Below are 17,405 nucleotides of genomic sequence, written 5' to 3'. Positions count from 1 at the left end.
CTGTCTCTCTCTGTCTGCCTCTCCATCTACTTGTGATTTCTCTCTGTCAAATAAATAAATAAAATCTTAAAAAAAAAAAAAAGTCAATGGAATAACAGTTACCGGAGTCAGAATGTTAGCCAATAGTTTTACACCGTCAAATGTGTATAGAGGGGTTCTGTAGTCTCTCCAACCAGCTTCCAATTTATAGGAAATCTAGAGGTATAACATTTATTTAAGTAACCTGTAGGTTAAGAGAAGTGAGAGATGTTTTTTTGGAAACAAAACTATCATTCTGAGGGACATACACTTGGGTGGTAAAAGCAAAGAGGTGATCACCATAACTTAGGATAATGGTTATTTTTAGAGGGGGAGAAGTTTGTGGTTAGAGTTTTTGTTGTTTTTTTCTCTTACTTCGTTTTTTTGAATGAAGCTTATAAAATGTTCTGGTTTGGCTGGTAATGTTCTGTTGATTAAACTGAGTGAATTAAGTGGTGATTACAAGAACTTTTTGCCCATTTGTCTTATGCAGTTTTTTTTGTATCTGTATATTTTACTATTTTTAAAAATCAGTGGAGGGGCGCCTGGGTGGCTCAGTGGGTTAAAGCCTTTCCCTTCTGCTCGGGTCATGATCCCGGGGTCCTGGGATCGAGCCCCATGTCAGGCTCTGCTCAACAGGGAGCCCTGCTTCCCTTACTCTCTCTGCCTGCCTCTCTGCCTACCTGTGATCTCTGTCTGTCAAATAAATAAATGAAATCTTTAAAAAAAAAATCAATGGAAAGAAATAAAAGATACCATATAAACAGGGGCAGTATCTTTGAAAACCCTGAATAGGATGTGACTAAGAACACAAACCTATTAAAATGGGAAAATACAGCTTTTATCCATGGGGACTCCCTCTACCTGTACTTTTCCATCCAGAGGACTGTAATCTGTCCTTCATATTTTGTCATTAATTTTTTCCATTTATATGGTGAGTTGGTTCTTCACTATGTTTCTGTGCTTGTTCTATGCTTGTGGTTCTCACCTTGATGGATTGAAAATACATACCTGCTGGGGCCCCATCCCTAGACATTTTGATTCAGAAGCTCAGTGGAATCTGGGCATCTTTCTGTTGTTTAATGTTCTATGGGTAATTTTGCCAAAAAGCCATTTTCCTACTCTATTAGCATATTGTAAAGTTAAGGCTTGGATACCAGTGTCATACTCATACCTCCTGTATGTAGTTGTTAGTTAGTTGGAGTTAGTTGTTAAGTGTTACTGCTCTTAACACTTCCATCCTTCCCCTCATCTCTTTCTCTATTCTGTTACCTTCATTAGTCTCCTGAACTGTGGAATGGTCTAGTTGATGCTTAAGCCTTCAAATACATCGTTCAAGCTGCTACCCGACTGTTGTAAACTTAATGATTATGGATATGTTTAGTGCGTGAGAGATAGATCTTCAATACCTACAGAATAAAATTAAGTTTCCCTAAAAATTCTGGCTACTTTACCTACTTTGCCAGATACCTCTTTCACCACAGAACGTTCCCCTCCTTCCCTAGTGCTCATCATTCTAAACTATTTGCAGATCTCTGAATATTCTGTTATTTTTCGTGCTTTCCTGTCTGGGTGTTCACTGAGCATCCTATTCCTGGAATCACCCATTTTCCAGCTTTGGAATTCATCTTTAAGGATTCTTCTTAGTCATTGAACCTCTAATGAAACCTTTTCTGATAGCACTTCTCTTTCAAGTGGAACTGACTATTCCTTCTTCCCTAATATAAATTTTTATCAGACCTGGTAACCTTTTGTTGTGCTTATTTGTCTACGAGTATATATCTTTGTAGTGGGACTGTGACCCTTGTGGGACCCATGTCCACAAGGGTCACAGTCCCACTTGACTGTGGGACTTCATTGTTTTAATTGTCTTAATTGCCTTTATATTCCTAGCAAAATCCCTGGCACATCGTCTGCCTCTGCCCTGTAAAGCAGTCTTAGGAAAGCTACATATACTATACATTTCACTGACCAGATTGTCCTTAAATCTGAGAAAAGTGATCTATATTCTTGTCCATTCAGTTTTCTGTGCCTCCTTATATACCGTGCATACCCTATTGGAAGATAAGAACTTGCACATTTAGTCTGTTTAGTTAAAAATATTTTTTTAGTCCTCTTATGTTAAAGGAAATGAAACCCAAGATAGCCTAACACTAATATAAGATCTATGGATTTAGCATTTCAGGATCTTCTGCTTACTTGTCAATTCTGAATACAGGGTTAAGTAAGTGCTGCTGATACATAATTATCGGATAGGTTCCATGGTGATGGCTGCTTTGTGAAAAGTGCCAAAATATTAGCTTTCTTTATCAACCATTAATATCCCTTTTTTCCTAGCCTTCTTTGAATCCAGAAGCTGGCAAACAGAATCAGCCATGCAGACCTATTGGGACCCCTTCTGGAGTGTGGGGTAGGTAGATTTTGCCATTTTAAAGGCACAGCTTTACATTTTTCTTAGCATGGAGAGGAGCAACAATTCTTTATCTCTTTTTTGTTTGTTTCTTTCTCTTTTTTTCTCATCTCATCCATTTGCACATGGTAACTAACACTTGTTATCTCTTTACTGTGCCCACCCAAAATAACATTGAAATGTAATGGTCTTAAGTGTCATGATATAGATGATTGAGAGCCTGTAAAGCCCTAAATTTGAAAACAGATTTTAAGCAGAGGGAGAATTATCTAAAGCTTATGAGAAGTAATGTTTAATTAACATTGCTAATTCATTTATAACAACTAAAGTGAATTTTTTGTGTTATAATTGTTTCCTAAATATTTGGCAGGCAAATATAGTGGTATTTTCTAAGCATTCTTTCATATTAGTAGATAGTCTTCTAAAGTCTTGTCTGAAAAGGCTGTATAATAACACATTCTATAGACGGTTTTGTTCAGTTAGGTTCCAGTTGTTGAGGGTTTTTTTTTTTTGTTTAAGGAGATTGAGGGGTAGGTTTGGCTTAATGAATGTGGCTTGTTGTAGAGAGCAAGGTGAAAACAGATACATACGATTATGTGTAAATGTTGAGAATAACTAGGCTTATAAAAAATGAAGAGACAAATCAGTGTATTTCATACCAAACCTGATCTGTAGTTTTGGAATCGTTGGCATTTACAAATGAGACTCTCCTCATCCCTACCTTAGACCTATTTAGACCTGTTTAGTAGTTAGGTATCTTATTGGGATGGCTTTAGTATATCTGAATACTGGTTTTGGATCTTGAATTATAGGATTAAAGGTGCTTATTGTGCCATTTCCCCTTAATAGCGTAAAGGTTTGCTCCACTTCGCCTCATCAGAAGATCCCAGGGTAGCCTCCTTTCCCCCAATTTTGGCATTTCTCTCCATTTCTATGCTGACAGGAACTGCCCCACTTGGATATATTCTTGTTTGGTGTGTGCCTGAGTGATCACACAAGACAAGTTATGCCCCTGAAGGACTACTAACACCTTTGGTTGTTATGTTGATTTATGAATTTAGCTTCATATGCTGCCTTTTTCCTGTAATCCCCAAGTAGTGTCATTTTTGAGAATATCTGTTAAGTGCAAACCAGGAAATGTTTGTCCCTCAGTTTCAGCAGTTCTTTGTTGAAAGTGAGGACTTCATCTATACTGTGCTTAACCATTATTTGACATTCTTTTGTCTCTTCACTATTGTATTTCACAGAAAACCCACCTAGTGCCAAGCAACCCTCCAAAATGCTAGTCATCAAAAAAGTTTCCAAAGAAGATCCTTCTGCTGCCTTCTCTGCTGCATTCACCTCACCAGGATCTCACCATGCAAATGGGAACAAATCATCAACCATGGTTCCAAGTGTCTATAAGAACCTGGTTCCTAAGCCTGCACCACCTCCTTCCAAGGTATGATTTGGAATCAGTGTTGGAACGCTATATAGCAGAGGTTTGGGAATAAATCAGGGAAAAAATTAGTAAATTTATTTTTTCCCATTGAATCATTCATCGGATATTCATCCAGTACCTAATAAATGTATAGTATTTTACTCTGTCTTCAAACTCTACTTCTTCTAACTGGATTTTTTTTTATTTTATTTTATTTATTTATTTGACATTTGACAGGCAGAGATCACAATTAGGCAGAGAGGCAGGCAGAGAGAGAGGAGGAAGCAGGCTCCCTGCTGAGCAGAGAGCTGGATGCAGGGCTCGATCCCAGGACCCCAGGATCACGACCTGAGCTGAAGGCAGAGACTTTAACCCACTGAGCCACCCAGGCGCCCCTCTAACTGGATTTTTAGTAGGCTTCTCATACTATTCGCTCATCTCATAAACCTTCTGATTTGCTGTTTAATAGCATCAACATCCATCTGATCACTTGGCTGAATATTTCTTTCCTACTTCTCCTCATCACTCATTCTCATGTACCAAGCAATTAAAATTCCCTGTCACTTATTCCCTCTATGATGTCCTATGCCCTTGTCACCTCCCATGTACTATTGTAGTGCACCCTTCTGTTTTCTCATCTCTCTGTATTCATCTTGCACAAAACTGTCGGAATGATCATCCTAAAACAGTTTGAATATATGACATCCTTTCCTCAGTCACTTCGACAGTCCCAAACCATCTATATAGCAGGGTTTGGTAAACAACGTCTTCTTCTTCTTCTTCTTTTTTTTTTTTTTTTTTTTTTTTAAGATTTTATCTATTTATTCAACAGACAGAGATCACAGGTAGGCAGAGAGGCAGGCAGAGAGAGAGAGAGACGGGAGGAAGCAGGCTCCCCACGGAGCAGAGAGCCCAATGCAGGGCTTGATCCCAGGATTCTGGGATCGTGACCTGAGCTGAAGGCAGAGGCTTTAACCCATTGAGCCACCCAGGCACCCCGGGTTTGGTAAAATTCTCTAAAGAGTCAGATAATAAATAATTTAGGCTTTGCTGGTCACCTGTGACATGCAATCTTTGATACATTTACCTTTTCTTCTCTTTTCCTTCTTTCTTTCTGTTTCTTGTTTGTTTTACAATGCCTGAAAAGTGTAAAAATTATATTAATAGCTCATGGGCCATAAAGAAACAGGCCTCTGGCCCATGGGTGTTCCTTAGCAACCCCAGTCTTATAATACAGTGTCCAAACTCCTTAGCAGTGGCATGTATAATTCTTTATAGCCTAAGCCTAATCCATCTTTTATATTTCACTACCCTTTCTTTCTCTTACCTGGAAAATTATTCATCCTTCAAATTGATGTCATCTGCTGTGGGAATACTTTTTTTTTTTTTTTTTTTTTTTTTTTTAAGATTTTATTTATTTATTTGACAGAGAGATCACAAGCAGGCAGAGAGGGAGTGAAACAGGCTCCATGCCGAGCAGAGAGCCCAATGCAGGGCTTGATCCCAGGACCCCGAGACCATGACCTGAGCCAAAGGCAGAGGCCCAACCCCCTGGGCCACCCAGGTGCCCCTGGGAATCCTTTTCTATCACACATATGTAAAGATCTCATTAATCTTTATATCTCTGATTGAATAGCACTCTGTCTTTTATCACAATATCTATAACACTTAATCACATCACTTTATTTCCTCACAGAAGCACATAATAATTGCTTTAATGAATTCTAGCCACTATACAGAAGTAATTAGAATTGACTTCATTATTGAGAGGAAAACCAGTAAGCATTTATTCATTTTCCTTTGTGTGTAAGCACTGTGTTTGGTGATTCTGAGCAATACAGAGAAGTACTAACACTGGTTGTGACTATCCATGAGCTGAAAGTCTAATTGGGATAATAAGATAAAACAGTATGAACGGTTATGTGATACGTATGAAATAAAATAGTAACAGATGCTGATAACATTTTAACAGACTTGGAGGGGCGCCTGGGTGGCTCAGTGGGTTAGGGCCTCTGCCTTCGGCTCAGGTCATGATCCCAGGGTCCTGGGATCAAGCCCCACGTCGGGCTCTCTGCTCCGCAGGGAGCCCGCTTCCTCCTCTATCTCTGCCTGCCTCTCTGCCTTCTTGTGATCTCTGTCTGTTAAATAAATAAATAAAATCTCAAAAAAATAAACAGACTTGGAATAACTAAATAAATTAAACACTAGTGTTAAATTCATAGGAGCAAGATCAGTTCAGATTATGACCATCAAGGACAATTCTGCTGAAAACTTGTTATTTGAACTGATCTTTGAAGGATGGGCCAGATTTGGATAGGCAGAAAAAGGTCTAGAGAGTTTTGCACATCATAAGAGGAGTAGTGGTTAAATACAAGTTCTGAAACCAGAAGACACTGCAATAGTTGAGGGATAGCAAATGATTATAAATACTCCTGGGAGCTCTAGGAAGATAACCAGACTAGGGGTCCTTATCCTAGTGGTAATGAATGAAGCTTTCAGGGTAGATAACATCTCTAAGGAAAAAGAGTAGAAGAGTAAAGAATGAGAAATTAAAACTTAGAGGAGTATTTAATAATTTATAAATATTAGGAAAATAACGATATGGTCAGTAAGATTAAGAAACTATAATTCAGACATGAAAAAAAATACTGTCACAAAAATCTGGTAAGATGACTTTTTAAGTTAGAAACTGGGGTTGTCAACACTTGACAATTGCTGCTGACAAGTTGAGGAAAAAAAGAAAAGGGGGTTTTGACCTTAGCAGTTGGAAAGGTTTAGGTCACCTTTGAGTTGAGGTTTAGGAGAGTAGTGTAAGATTTCAGGGCCTCTGGAATTAATGTGGGTAGAAGTAGAGGTAGTGGCAACTTTGAGACTTGATAATAAAAGGAAATAGAATATAGGTGGTGGTAAAGTTAAGTGAAAGGATGAAAAAAATCTGTAGGAAAGAGCCCTTGGAATATACTTGAAAGAGGTCATTAAAGAATCATGGTCTGGGGTACCTGGATGGCTCAGTCATTAGGTGTCTGCCTTCGGCTCAGGTCATTATCCCCGAGTCCTGGGATCGAGCCCCACATGCATCTCCCTGCTCCGCAGGAAGCCTGCTTCTCCCCTCACCCACTTGCCCTGCTTGTGTTCCTGCTCTCACTCTCTCTCTGTCAAATAAATAAAATCTTTATTTAAAAAAAAAAAAAAAAAAGAATCAGGGGCACCTAAGTGGCTCGGTGTGTTAAAACCTCTGTCTTTGGCTTAGGTCATCATCTCAGGGTTCTGGGATCAAGCCCCGCATCTGACTCTGCTTGGCAGGGAGTCTGTTTCTCCCTCTCTTTCTGCCTGCCTCTCTGCCTGCCTTTCTGCCTGTCTGTCAAGTAAATAAATAAAAAATATTTTTAAAAAAATAAAATTAAAAGAAGAATCATGGTCTAGGAAGAAATGAGTAGAAATAAAACTGATTGGCAAGTGGAATTCTCTTTGAAAGCATTGAAGATACTTGTTTGTCTGATGTAGAAGGGAAAGAATGTAATTTAAGTCAAGAGAGCAACTACTATGTAGGAAACAGTATAGCATGGAAATTAACATCAGGGCTTTGGAGTAGATAGAGTCCACTTTGTGCCTTCTTTGTGATATGACCATGGGCAAGTTTCTTAAGTTTCAAGTCTCAGTTTTATCATCTATAAAATGGGGTAGTAGTACCTATCTCTTAAGGTTTTTGTGAGATGTAAATGAGGTTTTGTTAGGTATTTAAAACTATCATATATTAAGTGCTAACAAATTATGGCCATTATTATCAACACACTTTGTTCCATTCCTTAAGAGGTTTTATAAGTGTTACTTCATTTGAAATGTCTGCAAGCCTTCTGTTAAACTATAGAGAGTATAAAAATGAGTTAAAACAATATCATATCCTCTAACACTTAAGAAAACTTTTGAGTGTGAAAAAATGGCAAGGACAAAAGTAAGGACACAGAGCTTAAGATTAGTTTAGCACTGTTGTATAGGACTATCATAAGTCAAGGATAGAATGAAAATCAGAAAACTAAGCTAAAGGCTATTAATGTCCTTGCAGAAGGTCATAAAGCCTGAACAGGGGTGATGAAAGTGGGCAGAGATGGGAGGTGGCACACAGTGGGAAGGAAATAGGACACTGTGCATTCTTCTCTGGAAAACCAGGATAACTACGGAGCCATTCATTGGAGTTAAGAGAGATAGATCAGTTTTCAGGAAAAGTTGATGAGAGGTTCTGGGTGTGTGAAATGCGAGGTATTAGAGGAGGGAAGAGGTGAGATGACTGGGAAGCAGACGTGGATTTATCCAGTCATTTTCTCTAGGCATTCAGTGGTTACTACACATTGAGTATCTGTGTACTAAAAACTGTGTCACTAGAGGCATAAAATAATAGTTTGTTATCTAGTAAAGAGACAGATACAAAAAATAAATGTTCTCTGCCTAGAGAGGGTCCTCAGACCCTTCATAGATAAGGTCATATTTGAACTGGGTTTTGAAGTGGAAAAGGAAAGAATGGCCATTTATTTGTATCCTTTTACATGTATAACATTTCTATAACATTTACTCCTCTAATCCTAGGATGCAGAAAATTATGTAATAAATGGTTCCATAGCTAGTGAAGTGATGGTGTCAGGACTCTTAAACCAGGCTTGTCTGACCTCAGTCTGGGGCTCTTTCAGGTGCTTCAAATTGCCTCCCATCCTGAAGGACTAAAAAGGAGGGAGGAAGTTGAGAATTCAGGTTTTAGAGTCAGACTTCATGCCACTCTTTAAGGCTGTGATTTTCAGCAAGTTACTTGATTTTTGCTAAACTTGTTTCCTTAAAAATAAACTGGAGCTAATTATATCGGTCACATATTGTGGTAAAAGAATAAAATTAAAAGTTTCAAAAGCACTTGGAGGGGCACTTGGGTGGCTCAGTGGTTTAGGCTGCTGCCTTGGGCTCGGGTCATGATCTCAGGGTCCTGGGATCGAGCCCCGCATCGGGCTCTCTGCTCCGCAGGAAGCCTGCTTCTCTCTCTCTCTCTCTCTCTCTCTCTCTCTCTGCCTGCCTCTCTGCCTGCTTGTGATCTCTGTCAAATAAATAAATAAAATCTTTAAAAAAAAAAAGCACTTGGAATATAATATTGCACATCCTAAGTAGTCCATAAATAGTTTAAAAACAATAGGGGCAACTCAGTTAGATGAGCATCTGCCTTTGGCTCCAGTCGTGGTCTCGGTCCTGGAATCGATTCCCGTGTCAGGCTCCCTGCTCTTTGGGGAATCTGTTTCTCTCTTGCCCTCTGCCCTTTCTCCACATATGTTCTCCCTCCCTCTCTCTCAACTAAGTAAATTTTAAAATCTTAAAATAAATAAATAAATAATAAAAACTGTAAGAGTACAGGGTACCTGACTGACTCAGTCCACGGTGCATGTGACTCTTGATTTTGGGGTCGTGAGTTCGAGCCACATGGCATAGGGATTACTTTAAAAACGAAACAAAAAAAAAAAAAACAAAAAACAGTCGGAGTTCATTAGGGAGCAAGTAGTTGGGGTTTTCCAGCAGAGGAACCCGTGTTACCTAAAAAAGAAAGAAAATGTGCCATGTTTCTGAAAAGACAAATGCTTAAATATGGCTGGTAGTTGGGAACTGGTTGCAGGGGGGAGTATTAGTTAAGACAGTCCAGTCATGGAGGTTTTTCTTTTTTTCTTTCAAGATTTTTATTTCTTTCAAGATTTATTAATTTGAGAGAGAGCAGTGAGAGTGAGAGAGCACAAGCAGTGGGGGATGGGAGGAGTGGTGCTCCCTCACACTGGCCTTCGCCCTCTCACCATCTGTAGAAAATGATAAAAGAAACCACTTACTATGATGTTTTGGGGGTCAAACCCAGTGCCACCCAGGACCGATTAAAAAAGCCTTAGAGGAAACTGGCCTTGAAGTACCACCCTGATAACAATCCAAATGAAGGAGAGATGTTTAAACAGATTTCTCAAGCTTACAAAGTAGTCTCTGATCCAAAGAAAAGGGAATTACATGACAAAGGAGGCAAACAGGCAGTCAAAGAAGCTGAAGCTGGTGGTGGTTGGGGTCCCCCATAGACCTCTTTGATTTTTTTTTTTTTTTTTTTTTTTTGGGAGGAGGAGGAAGGATGCCAAGAGAAAGGAAAGTAAAAATTTGCATCAGCTCTCAGTAACCTTAGAAGATATATATTATATAACAGTGCAGCAAGATAGCTAGCTCTGCAAAAGGACATGATTTGCGATAAATGTGAAGGCTGAGGTGGTAAGAAAGGAGCAGTCTAATGTCCCAATTGCTAAGGTACTGGAATGCAAATAAGAATTCAGATAGGACCTGTAATGGTTCACCAAATGCAGTCTGTGTGCGTGGAGTGCCAGGGCCATGGGGAATGTATCAGTCCTAAAGATATAAAAGCTGCAATGGAAGGAAGATAGTTTGAGAGAAGATTCTAGAAGATAATACTGACAAAGACATGAAAGATGGCCAGAAGATACATTCCATGGTGAAGGAGACCAAGAACCAGGACTGGAACCAGGAGTAGATCAGAAGGACCATGCTATTTTTACTTGGTGAGGAGAGGACCTTTTCATGTGTGGACATACAGCTGGTTGAAGCACTGTGTGGCTTTCAAAAGCCAGTATCTACTCTTGACAATCAAACCGCTGTCATCACCTCTTATTCAGGTCAAATTGTCAAGCATGGAGATATCAAGTGTGTGCTAAACGAAGGCATGCCAGTTTATCATAGACCATATGAGAAGGGTCACCTAATCATCGAATTTAAGGTGAACTTCCCTGAGAATGGGTAGTAGCAATCTCTCATTCTCCAGAAATTGTTTTTTTGTTTTTTTAAATAGCTAACTTTGGAATATAATACAACAAAATATTTGGTTATTTATTGAAAGAGCTATTTTGTTAAAATAGGGATAGAGATGATGGGGCGCCTGGGTGGCTCAATGGGTTAAAGCCTCTGCCTTCAGCTCAGGTCATGATCCCAGGGTCCTGGGATCGAGCCCCGAATTGGGCTTTCTGCTCAGCAGGGACCGTGCTTCCTCCTCTCTCTCTCTGCTTCTCTGCCTACTTGTGATCTCTGTCTGTCAAGTAAATAAAATCTTTTTTTAAAAAATAGGGATAGAGATGAGTATTGCAGAGAATTGAATAGTAAGTAATAATGAGCAAGTGTAAGACAGCAGATACTGACTTATGCAGAAAAACTTGGCAATAAGAGGATGATAGTGTAAAAGAAAATAAAGGTTTGGGGTTTTTTTCCCTAGCTTCAATAAGGTGGCTTAGCATGTTTATAGATAAAGGGGAGGAACTTATTGGAAGAAAGGAAGAAATAATTGATAATTCTGAAAGGAAAGAGAATGAACACATGTAGAATGGTGGAAAGGGGGTAGGAAGCTATTGAACTTGCGGTGCAAAAGGAGAGAGTTAGGGAAAGTTTGGATCTGGTGACTTCTGATCTCTTAGTCCAATATGAGAAGGCAAGATCATTTGAGGTGGAGGGAGTTGGGATTGATTTGGAATTTGAAGGAAAGAAGAAGACATTTTAAAATGGAGACACTACAGAAAAAACAATACTACATATTACTTGAGTAACCTTAGACAAATTATGTAACCTCCTTAACCTTAGTGTCATTTTTTGTAAAAAATTGACCTACGGGCACTTGGGTGGCTAAGTGGGTTAAAGCCTCTGCCTACGTACCTCTACCTACTTGTGATCGCTGTCAAATAAATAAATAAAATCTTAAAAAAAAAAAAAAGTTGACCTAATAATTATACCTGATTGGGTTAAGAATGAAAATGGTATGACAATCATCTGGTAAGCCCCAATTATATTAATTTCTTTCCTGAAGCTTATAGTATCCTCTTTAATACAACAAAAAAATTCATTCAGATCCTTCTGTTGTCTTGGGGGTTTCTCAGTTTTAATTGTTTCATTCTGGAAAAATGGACATTTTTCACTTGCTTCAGCCTCACTCCATTGATGTGCTTTATCTTTCCTGTTCTCCTCAGATAATGTGATTGACTCAGAGAGGGGGGCATGCCTGGGTGGCACAGTCGATTAACCATCCAGCTCTTGGTTTCTGCTCAGATTGTGATCTCAGGGTCATGGGAGTGAGCCCTGAATCAGGGTCCATGCTGAGTACAGAGTCTGCTTGAGATTCTCTCTCCCTTTCCCTCTACCCCTCCCACTTTGGCTGCGTGTGCTCATTCTCTCACTCTCTCTGTATCTCAAATAAATAAATTAAATCTTAAAAAAAAAAAAAAAAACATTCCAGTCATACTACAGTGCCCGGTCATAATTGGGATTAGGGCCAGAGTGACAGAATGGGCCTAGACTACACAAAGCCAAGCAAAGAAGGGACCAAACCAGAATTGTCTAGCCATTTATATTGCCCACCCTGGCCTAGAAGTAGCTTCCTGTCATTGAAGTTCTTGGAAAATAGCCTTTTTTTTTTTCTTTTTTCTTTAAAGAATCAGGATTACATCCGTGGTTAACAAATATGCCATAAAAGGGGAGCATTTTAGGGTCCAGTAAGTTTGGGAAATGCTGCCTCTTAAATTCACATGTGTTCACATTCACAAATACTATAAATGTATAGGAAAGAAACCCATTGAAGTTTACTCACCTCAGCATCTCCCAAACTTAGCTGAACTAGAGCTCTCTTTTTAAGAATTCCTGTTAATATTCCATGACACTTCTGGTTCCCGTCTGCTTTTTTCCTTCAAGTGCCTAACCTCAGAAAGAGGTTGCATACCTCCCAGACATGTTAAAATGGGTAAGCTCTAGGAATTCGTGTTACTGCATGACATTTTATTCTTTGCTTTATGTGATCTTCCAGGCTGAGGTGTCCATACTTGTGCTGACTGATTTGTTCTTTATTCCCATGTAGCCCAGTGCATGGAAAGCTAACAGAATGGAACACAAATCAGGATCCCTTTCCTCTAGCCGGGAGTCTGCTTTTTCCAGTCCGATTTCTGTTACCAAACCAGTAGTACTGGCTGGGGGCACAGTTTTAAGCTCTCCTAAAGAGGTGAGTGAAGATAAGGCCAAGCAGCCTTTTCTAAAAGTGTTATTTCCCATTTACTAAGGTACATGGTGTGACATGTAAAGCTCTAATTCCATTTCCTTTGTAGCTGTGTTTAGCTCAGTCATTTTTCTTTTTTTTTTCTTTTTTTTTTTTAAGATTTTATTTATTTATTTGATAGAGAGAGACCACAAGTAGGCAGAGAGGCAGGCAGAGAGAGAAGGGGAAGCAGGCTCCCCGCTGAGCAGAGAGCCCGATGCGGGACTCGATCCCAGGACCCTGAGATCATGACCTGAGCCGAAGGCAGTGGCTTAACCCACTGAGCCACCCAGGTGCCCCAGCTCAGTCATTTTCTTTACTGGTGATTCCCATTTGCCTCTGAAGATGGGCCGTAGCTGAGTGGAGTGATTGCTCTGTGGTAGACTGGGGTCAGCCTGTGGTAGACTGGCATGAAAGATCAAAGAGGTACTATAGGAGCCATAGAGTCTCCTGCAGGAGCCCTGCAAATCTGTGGGCGTCTGGGTGGCTCAGATGGTTAAACATGCACCTTGGGCTCAGGCTGTGCTCCCAGGGTCCTGGGACCAAGCCCCACATGGGGCTTCCTGCTCAGCAGGGAGCCTGCTTCTCCCTCTCCCTCTGCTCTTCCCTCCTGCTCGTTCTCTCTCTGTCTCTCTCAAATAAATAAAACCTTTAAGGGGGAAAAAAATGCAAAGCTAAAGTCTGTTTTTTAAATGAAAAAGAGAGTTTATTTTTGGTAAAAGAGTGATAATTAGGCTTCCAGATTCTAGAGATCAGTACCATGTAGAAGTGACCCAGAGAGGCCCAGTTCTTGCTGTTTGGTCAGGAGCAATCTATTTGTGGTATTTGCCCAGAGTCCCTCCAGCACTACTCCTCCGATTGAGATCAGCTCCTCTCGCCTGACCAAGCTCACCCGCCGAACTACCGACAGGAAGAGTGAGTTCCTGAAGACTCTAAAGGACGACCGGAATGGAGACTTCTCAGAGAACAGAGACTGTGACAAGCTGGAGGATGTAAGAGCATAAGGTTTTTTTGGGACAACATAAGGGTTTTCCTGTGTTGCATATGTACTTTTTTTAAAAAAAGTCTTTAATTGGGGCCACCTGGGTGGCTCAGTTATTAAGCATCTGCCCTTGGCTCAGGTCATGATCCCAGGGTTCTGGGCTCCCTGCTTAGAGAGGAGTCTGCTTCTCCCTCTCCCGCTCCCCCTGCTTGTGTTCCCTCTCACTGTTCCTCTTTCTCTCTGTGTCAAATAAAATCTTCAAAAAAAAAGTTTTTAAATGTCCCTCCTTAAAATGCTTTCTTAAAAGCCACACCCTGTAATTTCCAGGAGTCCCAACATTGGCCAGCTGTCAAGTGGCAACTCCTAGCTGCAAGGGACTCTAGAAAGGGGAACTTTCTAAAGCTGAGCCCAGTAGTTCTTGAGTCCAAATTGTAAAGAATTGTATCCAGTAGCACTTACCACCGTTGACAGCCTGAAGTTAGGCTCCCTAAGGAGGTGGTGTGCTTGAGAAGCCCTAGGACGGTGAGCAAGGCCTCATTTTTGAATGGGGACTACCTGTGCGCTGAAGTTCCCTGGGGAGCACGTCACTCGGTTCTGACTCTTTAATCTTGCAGATTGTGTATCTTGCCACAAAGGGTCATTGAACCAAGTGTGTCCTTTCCTTCTTTCAGTTGGAGGACAACAGCACACCTGAACCAAAGGAAAACGGAGAGGAAGGCTGTCATCAGAATGGTCTTACTCTCCCTGCAGAGGAGGAAGGGGAGGTCCTCTCACACTCTCTGGAAGCAGAGCATCGGTAAGTGAAGATCAGATCACAGGGCATGCTGTGTATGGCCTGTAAAGAGCTTGAACATCCTTAAGACGTCTCAGGTGGAGTCTGACCTACAGAGAGAAGTGTTCTTGGGCACCATAACCTGTCCTCTCTCTATGCCTCAGCTTGCCTGTTGCCTACTGGGCATTCCTTTACGGGTTAGCTTTTTCACAACTTTTCCTCTGTGAGGCTTTCACGTAGTTTAGTTTCAGATTCAGTTTATAGAGGGGAACCTATTTCCTAGGACTATTGTACTGGCCCTTCCACCCTCCTAACCCAAGTGAGCCTTTATCAGACCCCTTTAAAAGGCCTTGGGAGGGGCACCTGGGTGGTTCAGTGGTTAAGGATCTGCCTTCAGCTCAGGTCGTGATCCTAGAGTCCTGCAATCAAGCCCCACTTCTGGCTCCCTGCTCAGCAGGAAGCCTGCTTCTCCTTCTCCCACTGTCTGCTTGTGTTCCCGCTCTTGCTGTGTCTCTCTCTCTCTGTCAAATAATTAAATAAAATCTTTTAAGAAATTTAAAAATAAGGCATGAGACCCCCTCCGTGGGTGGAGCTTGTTCTTTAAATGAGGGCCTTTAACACAGAGCTCCCAGCTGTTTGGGCACCTGGGTGGCAGATGGGGCCTGCCATGTGTGGCAGTACCTTCCTGAAAGGAAGTTCCTGTCCTGAAGAACTTTAGAAGTCAGCAGGATCACGAATATGAAAGAGACCACAGTGCCATGAAGTTGAAAGGGAAATTAGGTACATGTAGAGATGTGCTGATTGGCTTACTAGAGACAAAAGTGAGTTGTTTTAAGATTTATTTGAGAGAGAGAGAGTTGAGGGGAGGACCAGAGGGAGGGGGAGAGAATCTCAAGCAGACAACCCACTGAGTGTTGGACCCCATGCAGGCCTCGATCACATGACCCTGAGATCATGACCTGAGCTAAAATCAAGAGTTGGCTGCTCAACTGACTAAGCCACCCAGGTGCCCCCAAACCGAGATTTTGGAGCACCTGGGTGGCTCATTTGGTTAAGCATCTGCCTTCAATTCAGGTCATGATGGCAGGGTTCTGGGAGTCCCCCATCTGGCTCCCTGCTGAGCAGAGAGTCTGCTTCTTCCTTCCCTTCTGCCTGCCATTCCCCTTGCTTGTGCTTGCTCTCTGTCAAATGAATAAATCTTTTTTTTTTTTTTTTAAGATTTATTTTTTTATTTGACAGAGATCACAAGAAGGCAGAGAGAGGCTCTGCCTCTCCACTGAACAGAAAGCCCGATGCGGGGCTTGATCCCAGGACCCTGAGATTATGATTTAAGCTGAAGGCAGAGGCTTAACCCACTAAGCCACCCAGGCGCCCCAAATGCATAAATCTTTAAAAAAAAAAAAAATGAGATTTCTTCGTCTTGTTTTGTCGGAAAGAGCCCTTTACATTTTGGCTCTCCTGCAGCCTTAATTTCTGCTGCTTTTATCTCCTCTCTGCAGCTCTTATACCCTATAAAGAGCAACTGTGGAGATCCCTCATTTAATTCAAATACCTAAGGAGCCATAATTAAAGCTTATCCCACATGGCAGGGGTGGGGGTCCTGGAGTAGAGCTGTGTCAGGCTCCATACTCAGCAAGGAGTCTGCTTGAGGATTCTCTCCCTCTCCTCCTGTCTCCCTACTGTGTGCACACGCTCTCTTTCTCTTTCTCTCTGGTGTAAATAAATTTAATTTTTAAAAAAACTTATCTACTGGGAAGAAAAGAAAAATCCCAAGTGGGGTACGATTGCCCCTAGGCAAGTAAGTTTTCTCTGGAAAGTTGTGGTCTTTCCACTTAACACTTAAAGGTCGTCTTTTTTTTTTTTTTTTTTTTTTTTTGCCTGACTCCCTCTACTAGATTATTGAAAGCAATGGGATGGCAGGAATATCCTGAAAATGATGAGAATTGCCTCCCCCTCACAGAGGATGAGCTCAGAGAGTTCCACATGAAGACGGAACAGGTATGTCATAAACCTTTCCTGGAGACCTGTTAATGATTAGGAGAGAAAGGAACAGGGCAGTCATTGCCCTTAAAGAGCCTCAGTTTAGTGTGAGAGAAAGACCTTGGAAAAGAAAATATAAAGTAAGTTGCCATAGTAGAAATACAGAGGAGCGAATCACTGCTTAGGCAACAGGGATTTCCGGTAGTGGATATAAAAACTAGGTCAGTAGTTAGCAGATTCCAGAAAGTAGTATGTTCTTTCATCCTGGCAGCTCTACCCCCTTATCAGAACCACAAGGCTGTGTTCCAGAGTAATGGGCAGAGCCCTGGGTCTCTAGGGAAGCAGAAGCAGGTTTATCCCCCACCCCACCCCTCCCCCACCTCCAGCCCTGTGGTTTCCCTTTGATATTCTGGCCAGAACCAAGAAACAGCCTCTTTGAATTATCCAACAAATGGTTGGCTTCTTTCTCTGAAACACTGCCAGACCTTGAGATTTATAGCAATGAACAAGATAAATGGAGTTACAAACTTCATGAGGCTTACATTCTGGTGGTATATTTTCTTTACATTTTTTACTTCTCCGATTTTTATTTAAAGCACAAAAACAATAGGATTAAGGCCTGTAAAGAGAAATTACAGCTGACATAAAGACACTGCTACTCAAAACTATTTTTCTCAATTGTTATCACCTGAGAACTTGTAGAAATAGAGAATCAGAATCTGCATTCTTTAAAAAGATCTGTAAATGACT

General features: G+C 41.0%; 1 protein-coding gene and 1 pseudogene across 3 annotated transcripts in view; both read left to right on the top strand.

Moving 5' to 3' along the window:
- GPBP1L1 (GC-rich promoter binding protein 1 like 1) overlaps positions 1-17,405 on the top strand; it is a 52,281-nt gene that overhangs the window by 33,644 nt on the left and 1,232 nt on the right. For both annotated transcript variants that reach the window (XM_082687291.1, XM_082687290.1), the window contains exons 6-11: positions 2,356-2,428; positions 3,676-3,869; positions 12,748-12,888; positions 13,755-13,913; positions 14,575-14,699; positions 16,571-16,673. In XM_082687291.1, coding sequence (XP_082543417.1) covers positions 2,356-2,428; positions 3,676-3,869; positions 12,748-12,888; positions 13,755-13,913; positions 14,575-14,699; positions 16,571-16,673 — 795 coding nt within the window. The remainder of the gene's footprint in view (positions 1-2,355; positions 2,429-3,675; positions 3,870-12,747; positions 12,889-13,754; positions 13,914-14,574; positions 14,700-16,570; positions 16,674-17,405) is intronic.
- On the top strand, positions 5,893-10,781 carry LOC309842710 (dnaJ homolog subfamily A member 1 pseudogene; annotated as a pseudogene). Its single transcript has one exon. The product of its transcript is annotated as a dnaJ homolog subfamily A member 1 pseudogene (transcript).

This window comes from Mustela nivalis, assembly GCF_964662115.1.
Source record: "Mustela nivalis genome assembly, chromosome: 10".
In the NCBI taxonomy this organism is placed as follows: domain Eukaryota; kingdom Metazoa; phylum Chordata; class Mammalia; order Carnivora; family Mustelidae; genus Mustela; species Mustela nivalis.
Note: the sequence above shows the minus strand (reverse complement) of the source record. Positions and strands in the feature narration are given on the sequence as shown.